Source organism: Leptonychotes weddellii, chromosome 12, assembly GCF_054177405.1.
Source record: "Leptonychotes weddellii isolate Sample4059 chromosome 12, ASM5417740v2, whole genome shotgun sequence".
NCBI classification, from domain to species: Eukaryota; Metazoa; Chordata; class Mammalia; order Carnivora; family Phocidae; genus Leptonychotes; species Leptonychotes weddellii.
Window position 1 is genome coordinate 71,856,596 of NC_138380.1, and position 14,322 is coordinate 71,870,917.

General features: G+C 34.1%; 1 protein-coding gene and 1 pseudogene across 1 annotated transcript in view; both read left to right on the top strand.

Annotated features, from left to right (window-relative positions):
• SEMA3E (semaphorin 3E) overlaps positions 1-14,322 on the top strand; it is a 238,825-nt gene that overhangs the window by 185,711 nt on the left and 38,792 nt on the right. Inside the window, exons 6-9 of the mRNA XM_031024229.2 lie at positions 10,212-10,331; positions 11,438-11,580; positions 12,815-12,929; positions 13,315-13,384. Coding sequence (XP_030880089.1) covers positions 10,212-10,331; positions 11,438-11,580; positions 12,815-12,929; positions 13,315-13,384 — 448 coding nt within the window. The remainder of the gene's footprint in view (positions 1-10,211; positions 10,332-11,437; positions 11,581-12,814; positions 12,930-13,314; positions 13,385-14,322) is intronic.
• Positions 14,210-14,309, top strand: LOC115939716 (U6 spliceosomal RNA; annotated as a pseudogene).

A 14,322-nucleotide genomic window follows, 5' to 3' on the forward strand; every position in this document is an offset into this window, starting at 1 on the left:
AGATGGATGAGTTCCCAAGTATAAAGTTGAAGAGAGCTCTCCCCGACACCTAACTAGGTGCTATGAGGAATCCTTTTTTCTCAGGGTTGCGAGGTTCTGATATAAGTATTGTACAGATGTACGGATTTCTATTATCACATTTGTAACACTTAAGAGTTATAGGCTAATATTAGGTCATCCTATTGGCAGAAAATGGGAAAGTATAAAATAACATGTGGGGACTTGCTATCCTAAAGAAAGGGTAAACACTTAAAACTCCCCACTGAGGAGTAATCAGAATACCATATGCTTGATTTTGAGTTGATACAGATATTCTTGTGTATTCTAGAAATTATATAGTCCCTGAACTCAAACAGACAGTTCATTTTGATGGGGACTTTGCATCCCACTCTCTGTACTTGCCCATCGCAGTCATGGCACTTAAGTCCATGTAAGTAAATCTTTTTATGTATAATGGACCCTTGAACAACACGGGTTTGAACTTCATGGGTCCAGATATATGCAATTCTTTTTTTTTATATAAATACAGTGCAGTACTGTAAATGTATCTTTTCTTCCTCATGATTTTCTTTAACAACATTTTCTTTTTTGTAGTTTAAGAATACAGTAGATAATACATAAAACATGCAAACTGTGTGTTAAATCAATTGTTAGGTTATCCATTAAGGCTTCTGGTCAATTAGTAGTTAAGTGTTTGGGGAGTCACAAGGTCTTAAATTTTCAACTGCAAGGTCAGCGCTCCCAACTTCCTTGATGTTCAGGGGTCAACTGTATATCTGTAGAGCAAAGATCTTCTGTTAGCTCTAATTAATAGGGAAAGATTGATTTGCTTCAGCCCCATAATTTGAAAAGGCTCTAAAATGAGATTACACATAGTAAGTAATTAAGTTCTTCCGGAACTTGCATAAAGAGATGTAATATTCTTAAAGAGTATAATATTTTAAAGAAAAATAGTATTTTAAGATAGCTAGCATTCCTCTAACTTTGTGTGTGTGTATGTGTCTGTGTGTTATAAACAGAATATGAGGAAGGGAGACTTTATTTATTTATTTTTAAAGATTTTATTTATTTATTTGACAGATGGAGACACAGTGAGAGAGGGAACACAAGCAGGGGGAGTGGGAAAGGGAGAAACAGGCTTCCCGCCAAGCTGGGGGCCCGATGCGGGCCTCGATCCCAGGACCCTGAGATCATGACCCGAGCTGAAGGCAGGTGCTTAACGACTGAGCCACCCAGGCACCCTGAAGGGAGACTTTAAATATGAAAATAAGATTGCGTAAGTTTAAACTTCTGTAGGAATCAAAATCTTAGGAGGGACACTTTGAATGAATGCCAGATCCATAAATGTTAGAAATGGCAGTGTATGCATTAAAATACATGCATTTGATAGATAATTTTTTCTAATGCTTTTAGTGCTTTTTTGGGGGTAACTTCACAAATTTAAAATTTGAATATGTTTGGAAGAGATTTTCTTATCATTTCTTTTACCGTACAGGCCTCCTATAAATATTCACTGAATAGACTCAATATTCCTAAACAAGCAAAAAACAAATTTTGGGATATTATTCATAAGAATATTACAAGTGATATTGAAAGTGGAAAATTACAGAGTAAACACTACTTCTATAATGAAATCCTAAGAAGATTAGCACACCATTTAATTTTAACATTTCATTTAAATGGTTTAAACAATTCCTTTAGTCACCCTGCCACTCACCACTAAGCCTCCCTGGAGCTTATTTATTCATGAAACCAGGAACTTAAAACTGAATTTTTTAAGAGGGGAAATACTACTGGAGGGACATTTCCAAGTGAGTTTCATTGAACTTCCAAATCAAATTACACTGTGCTGAAATGTGAAGTGCTTGCCATCTGGGTGGCTGTTTCGCGCATTCAGAAGAGAAATCAAATCATAAGAGCCCTCCAAACTAAACACAAATGTTATAGGAATAATCCCTCCAAAAGAAGAAATAAAAATACAATTCTTCACATTTATCCACTAGCTTTCATCCCAAAGTACCTTTGAAAGATCATTCACTCACTGTAGATACCCAGCAGCCGCTGAGACGGAAACCTGATAACCTATGTGAGCCAGCAGCTCTGAGAGAGAGGAAATAAGAATAATTCACCCAGTTGAAAAAACAGCAGGAATCTGGGCTGGAAAAATGGAGCTACCTGAGTTGGAATTTGGCAAACTCGGTGTAGCTTACTCCAACAGGGAAAGAATGCGTTATTGTGGTATTTTATGGCCACACATGTTCTCAGCTGATGGGATAGGACAAGACTCCAGCAAAACGATGACCATCTTGAGACCGCAATCCTTCTTTGTTTCTTTGTTAATTGTGGGTCACACTTCCCGTTGAGTGCCTGTTCACCTTAAGATGCGCTTTCATGAAAAGAAACTAGAATTTGTAACAATACTCATAAAGCTAACAAGGCCCCTAAAGAAAAAAAAAATGTGCTGGCAAATCAAAGAACATCTTACCATTTCTTAACTTTAGATACAGTTTTCATTTCAGTTAACTTAAATTCAGTTGGCTGAAGATCACATGAACTAAAAAGATTACCGAAAAACTGAATAAAGAAAGATTATTTGCTAGGTAAAAGACAAGTTAACAAACATGTTTTAATTAAATTTATCATCTAATTTAGAAATGCAATGTTAGTATCTTGCAATGATGCCATGTGAAACAAGATTTAAGAAGTAAAACAACCTCCTTGTTTAGCTATGTTCTGAATGCTCACACGTCAGTCGAAATGAAATCATACATTAATTAGGGTTGGTCTCCAAATGCCACTTGATATTAACATAATTTATCCTGATGGCATAGAAATTCATAATGCAGGTGCAATATTTCTACATGTTTAGCCACATTTTCCCCTACCGTGATTACTAATTTTATATTAAAAATAGTCTTAAGTAAGTGTCTGAAGAATGTAACACATTACAACCTGGTTTTAAAAACACTTTGTTGAAACACTGGAGTATTTAGTAAAATAAATTGATGTATTACTTGCCTATACCTTTTGTTTCATCCAAAAATAGTACTTATATTGCTACCAAATTATTAGGTTTGGTGATTAGCCAAATGAAAATTCAGGAAATACAAATATATATATTTAAGGGAGGCAATGGTGAGCAAAGGGAGAGAGAGAGAATCTAAAGCAAACTCCACGCCCGGTGGGGAGCCCAACACAGGGCTCCATCTCAGGACCCTGACATCATGACCTGAGCTGAAATCAAGAGTTGGACACTTAAGTGAATGAGCCACCCAGGCACCCCAGGAGATATTTTATGTCATATATCATTTTGGCCAGGAAGGAAAATATTGGCCGACTCTTTCATCAGCTCTGTTGGATTTAATATTGCAATATTCTTAATAAGTTTATAACACCTTCAGTAACTGCAGGATTTTCCTTATACTTTGCCTTCTCAATTCTATTGCTTTTTTTTTTTTTTTTTAAACATTTCATTCTGACCCAGATTTGTAGTTCCAGGTGTAATTTTATATTTACTATACTTGACATGACTATGGTACGCTCACATGCATGTTGTTAGCATTTGGGGGAAAACCACTCTAATTTGTCACGTACTTTTTCTTTGCTTTCAAAGTGTTAGCTTTGTTGTTAGGATATTTTTAGGATGACTTCTCAACTTAAAGACTTAGTAAATTTTATTTCAACAAATAACCATGAGTAAGATATTTTAGGCACTGAAAATTTCTTTCTACACTCTTTTTGGTCCTATGTTACCTTTTTAAGCAAATAAAATTACGAAAGTTTATAGCCACTGAAATTTTATTCCTGTACTTTTATTCATAATAATAAGACCTTTGTGAATATATCTGCTCACTATATATTCTGTAAATTGAAGGTCAGTGTTGACTGAATGAAAGGGAGCTGGAATATATGCAGAGGAAATTTAAGTGATTATTTTAAGCTATTAGTAGCATTAATTTTCTTAAAAAATAAATGTTCCTTTTAAATTAATTATATCCAGGACAGAGTTATGAATGAATAGTTCTGGCACAAAATATGACTTAATAAATATTAGAAAAATAAATGAAAAATATGAATGAAGATAAAATGTATGTCTTTATAACTGCAGCCTCTATAAATGTAACAAATGAAGTGTGTTGCCTTATTTCTTGAATTCACCCCAATTGTACAGAAATTTAGACTTAAAGTCATTCCTTTGCCATGTTCCTGTCCCTAAAGAATGTCTATAATTTCTTATCCAACTCTCTTGCTCTCTCACATCTGGCAAAATGCCAATTATCCACATGCTTATTGTTGCTTCTGGCTATAACTACTAGTCTCTACAGGCCTCTTTGAATATTTTGCTTATCGATTCCTCAAAACAAACAAAAATTATAAGGCCAGGGGGCACCTGGGTGGCTCAGTTGGTTAAGCGACTGCCTTCGGCTCAGGTCATGATCCCGGAGTCCCGGGATCGAGTCCCGCATCAGGCTCCTTGTTCGGCAGGGAGTCTGCTTCTCCCTCTGACCCTACCCCCTCTTGTGTTCTCTCTCTCACTCTCTCTCTCAAATAAATAAATAAAATAAAATCTTTAAAAAAAATTATAAGGTCAGAAGAAAAAAAAGTCCAAACAACAACTATATAACTAATATAAGGATATATTCTGCCTGGTTACTTTTAGCATCCTAATCAGAGTGTGAATGTAAAGTGAGATGTGGATGTTGGAATATATGGATCACTCTTCTCCATCCTCATCCTCTTGCATGTATTTTGTTTCTATATGCAATGATGCCTGTTATAGTCATTCTACAAAATAATACATCTGCTATTAGAATGATTTTCTAACAAAATTATACAGCTCAGTTATAAATTGAAGCAGTAAAATCAGTCTTTAACCATGTGCTGTCCATGAGGCAAATATATTTCACATTATTTAGATGTGTAGACATTGACAACACAAATAGGAGAAATGCTTGAGTAAAACCTAAGAAGATAAAAAGCATGGAAAACTGAATTTTGTCTTACGACACAATTAAAATCTGTATTTCCAATGTGGTGACTAAAAACTCAAATTGATTAGTAAGTATACACTCCATGAACAAAGCTGTTGATAAGTTTCATAAAACATGAAGGCAATGAAATATGTTTAACTGAAACTTCAGTTAGAGTTCTGTAAAAAAGGAATTATGTAGAAAAGTATTGTAATGACGCATTTTAACGTAGAATTATTTACAGTGGATTTGTTTTTTTATATTGCCAAGAATCAAATGATTCTTATTTTCTTTCATATAAGCAGTTTAGTGTAGACACAGTCTTTTGGGGCTGAAACTATTAGGGACAAATACTGGAAGAAAATAGAGTCCTTGTGTTCCTGAATTAAAATTATTAAAAATAGGCTTTTTAAGGAACAAAAATTCAAGGAATTCTGTTCTTCATATAAATGCTTAATAGTTTTTTCTTTCTTTTAGTATTTTTTTCCTGAACCATTTTTGAAAAATCAGAATCTTGTCGTGAGTTTTTATTGCATGTCATAGTTTTATTAAATTTAAGCACCTAAAAGAATTTTTAGATACATTCATGAATTAATTCATTGTGCTCTTCATGGATTCGACAAATGCTTATTGAGTGTTTTCTGTATTCCAGACACTGTGCAAGATATTGGGGAAAAGAGAATATATAAGACACATCAAGAGGCCTACATGCTAGTGAGGCATAATGTCAAACATCTAAGCAGTCGGTTAATATAGTAGGATGAGCAGTATGATAGAAATAGGCACGGGGGCCATGGTGGTACTAGGAATCACTACACTAACCAAAGTTTCATCAAGGAAGGCTTCGTAGAGGAAGTGGACAATAGCCGGGTACATGGGAGGTGAAGCAAGAAAGGAGGTGCAGGATTTAGGCAGAATGTTTCCAGGCAGAACATAAAAGCTTGGCAGGCTCAAGAAATTACATGTAGGTCTCTGTGATTTTACAAGTAATGAAGACCATGAGATACTGAATAGCAGATTTCAAGCTGGGGGCTTAGTATGACAGATTTCCAGTGCAGAACTCTTCCCACTGTTCTTGTGTCTGTACAGAGAGCCTATGTTGAGCATGACAATAATAAGTTACATTCACCTGTCAAAACACCCTGCAGATGCTCTGTTTTTTTAATTATAACCACACTTGACCATCTAAAATTAACATAATATCAGGTACCATCAGAATTCAGTGGTATAACAAATGAAATGTAATATATGGCATAAGAATCAAGTTGGTTATTTATATTCAGAATATTGAAATAGATCAGATACCAGTTAAATCTATGGCTAAGCTAACACATTTATTAAATATCATGTCTTTATAGACATACAAAACTGAAAAATTAGATTGTTCTGTTCTTATCATTGAAACTTTAAAACATATTATTTATTTATATGAAACCTTTTTAACCCATGAAAATATGATTTATCCAGATTTTTTTGCACTTTGTAAAATACCAAGGTGTTGAATCAAAAATATACCCTAATTATATCAAATGGTTATAATTTTAAAGTATTCAGTTGAAATATCATACATATGTACTTTATGTATTTGCTGTAAATAGTATCAATTATAATGATGCTGAATATGTTGGCTCAGTTAATTACTGTTATGTAATATTTGTGCCTAAAGGCTTATTCTACTTTATGATTTTTCAAGTTTTTTTTCCTTAGGAAAATGTTTTACCAAGCATAACTATTATCTACTACTATGAATTTATTTTATTCTTTACACTGATAATAAGCAATGAAAGGAGAATCTTTCCCTTCTGAGGAAAATCTAACATTTCCAACAGAAACACATTTGGTTCAGTTTACACAGCATTGAGTTTTTAGTACCTGTCTGGTTTCTTTGAAGTTTAAGTCAAACAGTTCATATTGTGTTGTTTGAATTGTTCACAGACTATTTTCTTTTATCTGAATACAGAAAGAGAAATTGGGTAAAATTGGTAATATATCATCTTTTCCTTTGTGCAGATAACTTCTCTTGGATGTGTTATTATTCGGTGTCCAAGGGCTGCCATCTAGTGTCTCCACAGGGTACTTGTTTGTTAAGTTTGTGAAATTGATTAAAACGAGAACTTTGATAGTGTTTCAGATTGGGATAAGTGCAGTAAAGTTGTTGTGAACTAATGTGAAGGTTATTTTCCCATAATAGTAATGTTTTCAAATATGGAAGTTCTAGAAATTTTTTAAGACATTAAGTCAAACCAAATATTAAAAACTTAAGAAATAGAAAACTGTCATGATTTTTAAGAAATCTCTTTTTTTGTACCCATTTGTGCATTAAGCATTTGGCCAAGTCCATATTAGAAAAACAGAATAATTTTCCAAAATGGCCTTTATATTTTATATGGGGAATATAATCAAGTTTAATAATTAACAACAAAAACATTTCAGAAAAATCCTCGCTCTGGTGGTTCAATAGTCAGTGAACCCTTTTATGGGTCATCTCATTCTTTCATGCCATAAAGTTGATGTTCCCCAAGGCCTTTTTAATGAATTTAACATGAGTCTCTTTTATCCATGTACAACTAGTGCAGAATGCCTCCCACAAGCGGTTCATATCCCTAACCACTGAATGCATTTTATCTCAAAATCGCCTTCTCCACATACAGATATAACTTTCTGAGGAATATAACATTAACGGACTTTGATATAAATTGTGTTGCTTTTTTTCCCTTCTGTTACCAAAGAACATGCTTAAATAAGAGTTCTGATATAACTTTTCTCAATCAAATTACATTTTAAGTCCAGAGGTAAAGCATCTTTTTTTATTTTCTGTTACTTTCCTTACCACACCTCTCACTTAGTGTACATTTGAGTTACGGGATGAACTCAACAAATACAGCTCTGTTTTTTTAACTTGTTATCTGGAAAATTTTCAAATCCAAAGAAAAATTGAAAGAGGAGTAAAATTTACAGCTTTATACCATTTACCTGGATTCATCAATTGTTAATACTCTGCCATATTTACCCCTCTCTCTCCTGTTTCTCTTATATTAGATATATGTATAGTTTAAAAGCAAATTCCTTGGTGGGAAACCTAGATTTTATTTACCTATTTCCTGTATATATTTTTTAAGTATCCTTAGTGGATTTTGTGAACCAAAAAAGCTGTTTACATTTACTTTGTATAGATGAAAATTAGTTTATTATTATAACATTTTTAAAAGCTTGCTTTTCCTAAGCCTTTAAATTCAATTTATATCTCATTTTTCTATTCTTAAACGGGCTATAACAAAAGCAATTATCTTCACTTTTTAAAAAGTAAATCAGTTAACTCAAGTTGAAAATAAACTTCTTTATAAAGTGTCCTATTTACAGCACATTTGATTACTTTCTCAAATTTTAAGCCATACAAACATATTTAGTCTATTCAGGTTTTTTTCAAAGTTTTAAAGGCCTTAACTTAGAAAAAACCCTTTATAAATATTGAAATAATTTTAAAAATCTAATAAAATTTATAAATGTGAGGATCACCTGGGTGGCTCAGTCAGTTGAACATCTGACTCTTCATTTCGGCTCAGGTCATGATCTCAGGGTCATAGGATCAAGTCCTGCATGGGGCTCCGTGCTCAGCAGGGAGTCTGCTGGAGATTTTTCTCCCTCTCCCTCTGCCCCCATCCTCCTCCCTGCTGTCTCTCTGTCTCTCTAAAATAAATAAATAAATAAATCACTAAAAAACTAAAATTTATAAACTTGAAATCAAGTTCTCCTAAATTCTGTTTATATACTCGGTCAAATTTTTAAACCTGTAACTTTAATAATTCTAATTCTAAAATTAATTATTCAGTTAAATGTACTAAATTAGAGATGCAATTAATTTGAATTCTCTTAAACTTTAAAGCAGTTCAAATACCATTTGTACACATTCCGTATTTAACAGAAAAACATTAATACATTGAGCTCAGTATAGTCATGAGCTCTATATTTTTAAACCTGACCAGAGTTATATGATATTCATTATGAAACTTTTACCACCCTAAATTGAGGGTGGTGCTTCTCGTGATCTGCTACTATCATTTGCTTCTTTTAGAGATTTTTGCCAGGGGCAGGACACCGAAACTGCATATGCCTAGGACAATCTCTCTGGCCCCACTCATGGGCACACTGATTATCTTTTGTTGTCCCTTTAACAAAAGAGAACTCCAAGTTCCTGTGCTTGAGAGGTGTTAGTCTTTCTGCAGTTCCCTTTACCTTTATTTTATTTTTCTATTTGTTATTTTTTTTTCCTCTTCTCATAAGCTATTTAATGTTTTTCTGGCTGTTTTCAAGGACACATTGTCATTTCTTGAAACCCTGCATACATTTGTAATTCCTTGATCTGATTTTAAGTCTGGGACCTCCACTGCATGTTATAACTGACTTCGTTCATTCTGTTAACTGATTGAATTATAAATTCTTTATATCATTCCCATCTATGCCACAAACTTACAAATTAAATGACAACTAATTGGATTATTTACAACATTGTCAGACTTTGTGGTTCCTATACTAAAATCATGTTAATGGAAGCAATCTCTTGTTCCAAGAAGGATTTGAGTTAGCTGTCTTGCATATAATACCAATAATAATAATATAAAAATTAATAATAATACCCTGATGATATAAAGGTTAAAAGAAGTTTGGTAAAATAAAATGAACCAGATTACTTGTCAAATATTCATATAGGTTTGGGGCGCCTAGGTGGAGCAGTCAGGTAAGAGTCAGTCTCTTGATTTTAGATCAGGTCATGATCTTAGAGTCATTAGATCAAGCCCTTTGTGGGCTCTGCACTCAGCGCGGAGCCTGCTTGAGCTTCTTTCCCTCTGCCCCTCCCCTCCACTTGAGCACGTTCTCTCTCTCTTTCTCAAATAAATAAATACATCTTTAAAAAAATGTATCCATATAGGTCTTAGTATATGCCAGCTATTGTTTGAAGTGTTTTACTCTTTACAGTACTTTTGAGTGCTATTCCTGTTTGGAAATGGGGAAACTGAGGCACAGAGAGGTTAAGCAACCAGCCCAAGTTCACACAGCTAGTAAGTGTCAGTCGATATTCCAACCCTAGCAATCTGACAGTACCATCCATGCTCTTACAATAGTATTCATTTCATGAGGTCATATACAGTAAACCTGGATATGTTTGATGTCATTGTGGCATATGGATTGTTGTCAGATCCAGAAACAAATACTGACTTCTTTTGAACTGATGTTTCCACGTAGGTAATGAATTGTTTGCTGGACTCTATAGTGATTACTGGGGCAGAGACGCTGCAATCTTCCGGAGCATGGGGCGACTGGCTCATATTCGCACCGAGCATGATGACGAGCGCCTGTTGAAAGGTAGAGTTCAAGAGAAAAGAGCATGCAAATCAGAATTGAAAACAAGTCTAGAATTCAGGGGAAATTTGCCATTTTGATAATAATAATACAAATGTCTTTTACAGTTTTTAAAATTTCAGAATTTTAGTAATATTCCTAAATTAAAATATTATCTGTAATATGCATATACCATTTTTGATCAAAATGCACTGGCTATATTATAAAACCAAATTACCCATATAGCAATACTTAGAAATCAGGATTTAAATGAAGAAAACAAACCAAATATATGAAAAGCAAAAAAAAAAAAAAAACAACTTTTATCCAGTAAGTTGTTTTGTTTTCTCTTGTCAGTTGGTATATTTTGGATGAATTGATTGCTTTGCTTATTTTAATGGGATCACATTGTATTTAGAGACAAATAAAATTCTAGGAAAATCACTAGCCATTCATAGACAGAAATAATGTTTATGTTTTAGCACACTGGTCTATCCAGGGATTAAAATATCATTTAATAATGAATGTTTTTTTATTATTTTTAGCCTTTTTATTAAGCTTTAGAGTACATACATAATCATTATTGGCAGCATGTTATCATTAAAATATTTGATGTAGTATATTAGTCAAGGGTTGTTCACGCCGATCCCTAAGACTACGAACACAAAGACTTTAAAATAAATTTTCTACCTTAAAAATTAAAATGGTCTTCCATGAGCTGCACTGGTAGATAATCTATGAATTTAAAAAAATGATAAACTTCTCTACTCAAATATTTTACATATATTTATGTTGACTTTTTATATATATGGGAGGAAATTAATGGAGATGATCACCATCGTGCCCCTAATCTGTTCTTTGAATGCATTTTAAGGTATGTTGTTTGAAATTGGTTTTTCTTTTCTTGACTCGTATTTTCCAATTAAAATATCCTCTCCTAGTTCTAAACAAAACTGTTGGTTTGCAAAGAGAATGGAGATCTCTACATGATCTCACTGTTTATACAAAATGTCAAGGAAAAGATTTTATTAAACCGAAGCATTCATGTGATAGGTAATTTATTGAATAACCTAGCATTTTGTTGTGATAACTGTTTTACTTTTCTTCTACTTTTTTTTTTATATCTGTAGAACCAAAATTTGTAGGTTCGTACATGATTCCTGACAATGAAGACCGAGATGACAACAAAGTGTATTTCTTTTTTACCGAGAAGGCCCTAGAGGCCGAGAGCAGTGCGCAGGCCATTTACGCCCGAGTGGGGCGACTCTGTGTGGTGAGGCCTTTCTCTCTTGTTCTGCGTGCATACCTCACGATTTACCATCATGCCTTAGTGATTGTATAGTAGGCTTTCTACTTTAAGATATTTTCTAGTTAAAAAAAAAAAAAAAAAAGATTTTCTAGGATTCTGTAGGCTGCCTAAAACCAGTATTCGCTATCTAATCTTTAGACTTCACATCTCCTGAAAGTTTTATCTTAAAAGAGCTGTGCCTTTTGTGTGATCATCCTCATTTTCAAAGCCATACTAAGGAGAGCGAGTCTGTAGGTAGGCTGTACTTCTTCCCACACAGAAGTTTGAGCTCCCTTTTTAAAAATTAATTTAACCAAAATCTTTCTAGTTTCTTTAATCCACATTCTAAGTAATTTATATTATGTTTCAAAAATTCAGTTGGTTGATTCTGTAGAAAAAACATCTGTGGTTGGTTGGGTATTCAGATAGGCTGTTAGTGAATATTCAAAACCAACTGAAGTAACAATGTATATTAAGAGAATTGCAAAGATAAAGTTTGGTATTTAAGAATAAATTTAAGAGGGGTGCCTGGGTGGCTCAGTCGTTAAGCGTCTGCCTTCGGCTCAGGTCATGATCCCAGCGTCCTGGGATCGAGCCCCGCATCGGGCTCCCTGCTCAGCGGGAAGCCTGCTTCTCCCTCTCCCACTCCCCCTGCTTGTGTTCCCTCTCTCGCTGTGTCTCTCTCTCTCTGTCAAATAAATAAATAAAATCTTTAAAAAAAAAAAAGAATAAATTTAAGAGGAAATTTATATGTACATATATATGTCCATGTATGTATATTTGTGTGTGTATATGTGTGCAAATATATATGTAGGTGCTCTGTATGTGTATGTGTGTATTTCAAACTCTTTTTTCTTTTAGAAAAAAAAAGTGGATGTTTTCTGTATTTCCAAGATAAGTAGATTATCATTAATACTAAGTTTATTGTATTATAAAAGCCACTGCTTTATATAGAATAGACCACTCTATTAACATTCTTTAATACCTGGAAAGTATATTTAATGGCCCAGAGTGAAAGTATACTAACAAGGCATACTGTGCAAACCTCAAAGAGTTTTTATGGGGAATTGCATCTTTGGTATTATTTGAGGATTAAGCTACATTTTCCAGATTAAATAAAAAGAATTACAACCGTTCTCATCTGCATGTTTAATAATACACAATTTGTTGTTGTTAGAAGCTCCTTAGGTACTCACTCACCTGCTTTTGTTCATCACAGAATGATGTGGGAGGCCAGAGGATACTGGTGAATAAGTGGAGCACTTTCCTAAAAGCCAGACTGGTCTGCTCAGTACCAGGCATGAATGGAATTGACACCTATTTTGATGAATTAGGTAAATCTTGAGAGAATTGAATTTTACTCTGTGATGTGTATTCCTCTCTCCACGCCTCACTCTCTCTAGCACGTATGGAAACTTGCTTCCTGCAATGAGCAATTTTCTGGTCTTTTCATTGTGGCCAGGGGAGTTTCAGGAACAGGAGATCCCTGTCAATAGCTGATGGTCAGCACTTCGTTCCTTCCTTGAGGCCCAGCTCAGGGTCATCCTGAACAGCCAAGTGTTTCTTTCTGCTGTGATTTGGTCTTGGGCGTATGACTGTATATGGAAAGAAACTGATGTCTTACATCTGTAATGGGTTCTAAGCTATTTTATGTCAGTATATTTTCTTTACATGCAAAGAGGATTAAAAATATTCACGTAATGGTCTTTAATTTTCCAGAGGATATTTTCTTGCTGCACACCAGAGATCATAAGAACCCAGTGATATTTGGACTCTTTAACACTACTAGGTGAGAAATTTACATGATCTATAAAAACAGGATGAAACAAAATATGCCTTACTCCTTCACTGTGTATGTAAGTTGGAAATACTGTTGACCCATTGTCCTTGTCTATTATTTTATGTCACCAATTTCTCTTTGTTCTCTTATGTTTGCAATTGTTCTTTTATTTTTAAAGCCATGATCTCAATTCAGATCTTTATTTGTTACTGTTTGAAGCGCCCCAGCATCCTTCTGTGCTCAGTATCCTAATCTCCTTCCTCTCTGACTTCCTTCCTCCTTCCTCTCTCAGAATGATTTTCTTCTCGTAGTTTATGATATTAGTTCCATGCTACAGAGGCTAGCATAATTCTTTTAATTGTCATATAGTTTTCCAAGTCAGGTTTTCAAGGCTCTCTATCAACTCTTAGCCACTCAGCTTTGCAAGTTTTTCCTACAAGATTATACCTTGACAGAATCTGTGTCTAACTCATTAGGGTTCCATCACTATGATTTTATTTACCCACCTGTCTTGCTTCAAATGACTTTATCTTCCAACACTGATTTATATCAGTTCTTCGGTACTTGTCAGTTGCCATCTATAAGAAATATTCTTTGATAACTTAATCACAGAGCACTTTGCTCATTCCTTTATTCAGGTTGTCCTGCTCCCATGTAGATTCATAGCAAACATATGTTTATGATTTGCCTTCCATGTTTTAAATTTAAATAACCTGTTCAAGTTTAGGGCATATAATCTATTTTTTCTCTTTAACGTGTTTGTATTTTGTCCATCAAAGAGTGTTAGAAAAATATGAAATGTTATTTCATGTGTGTCAATACATGAATGAAAAAATATCATTAGAATCAGTTTTGGATTGGAACGATACAGAGAAGATTAGCATGGCCCCTGCGCAAGGATGACACGCAAATTCGTGAAGCGTTCCATATTTTTATGCCACAAAAAA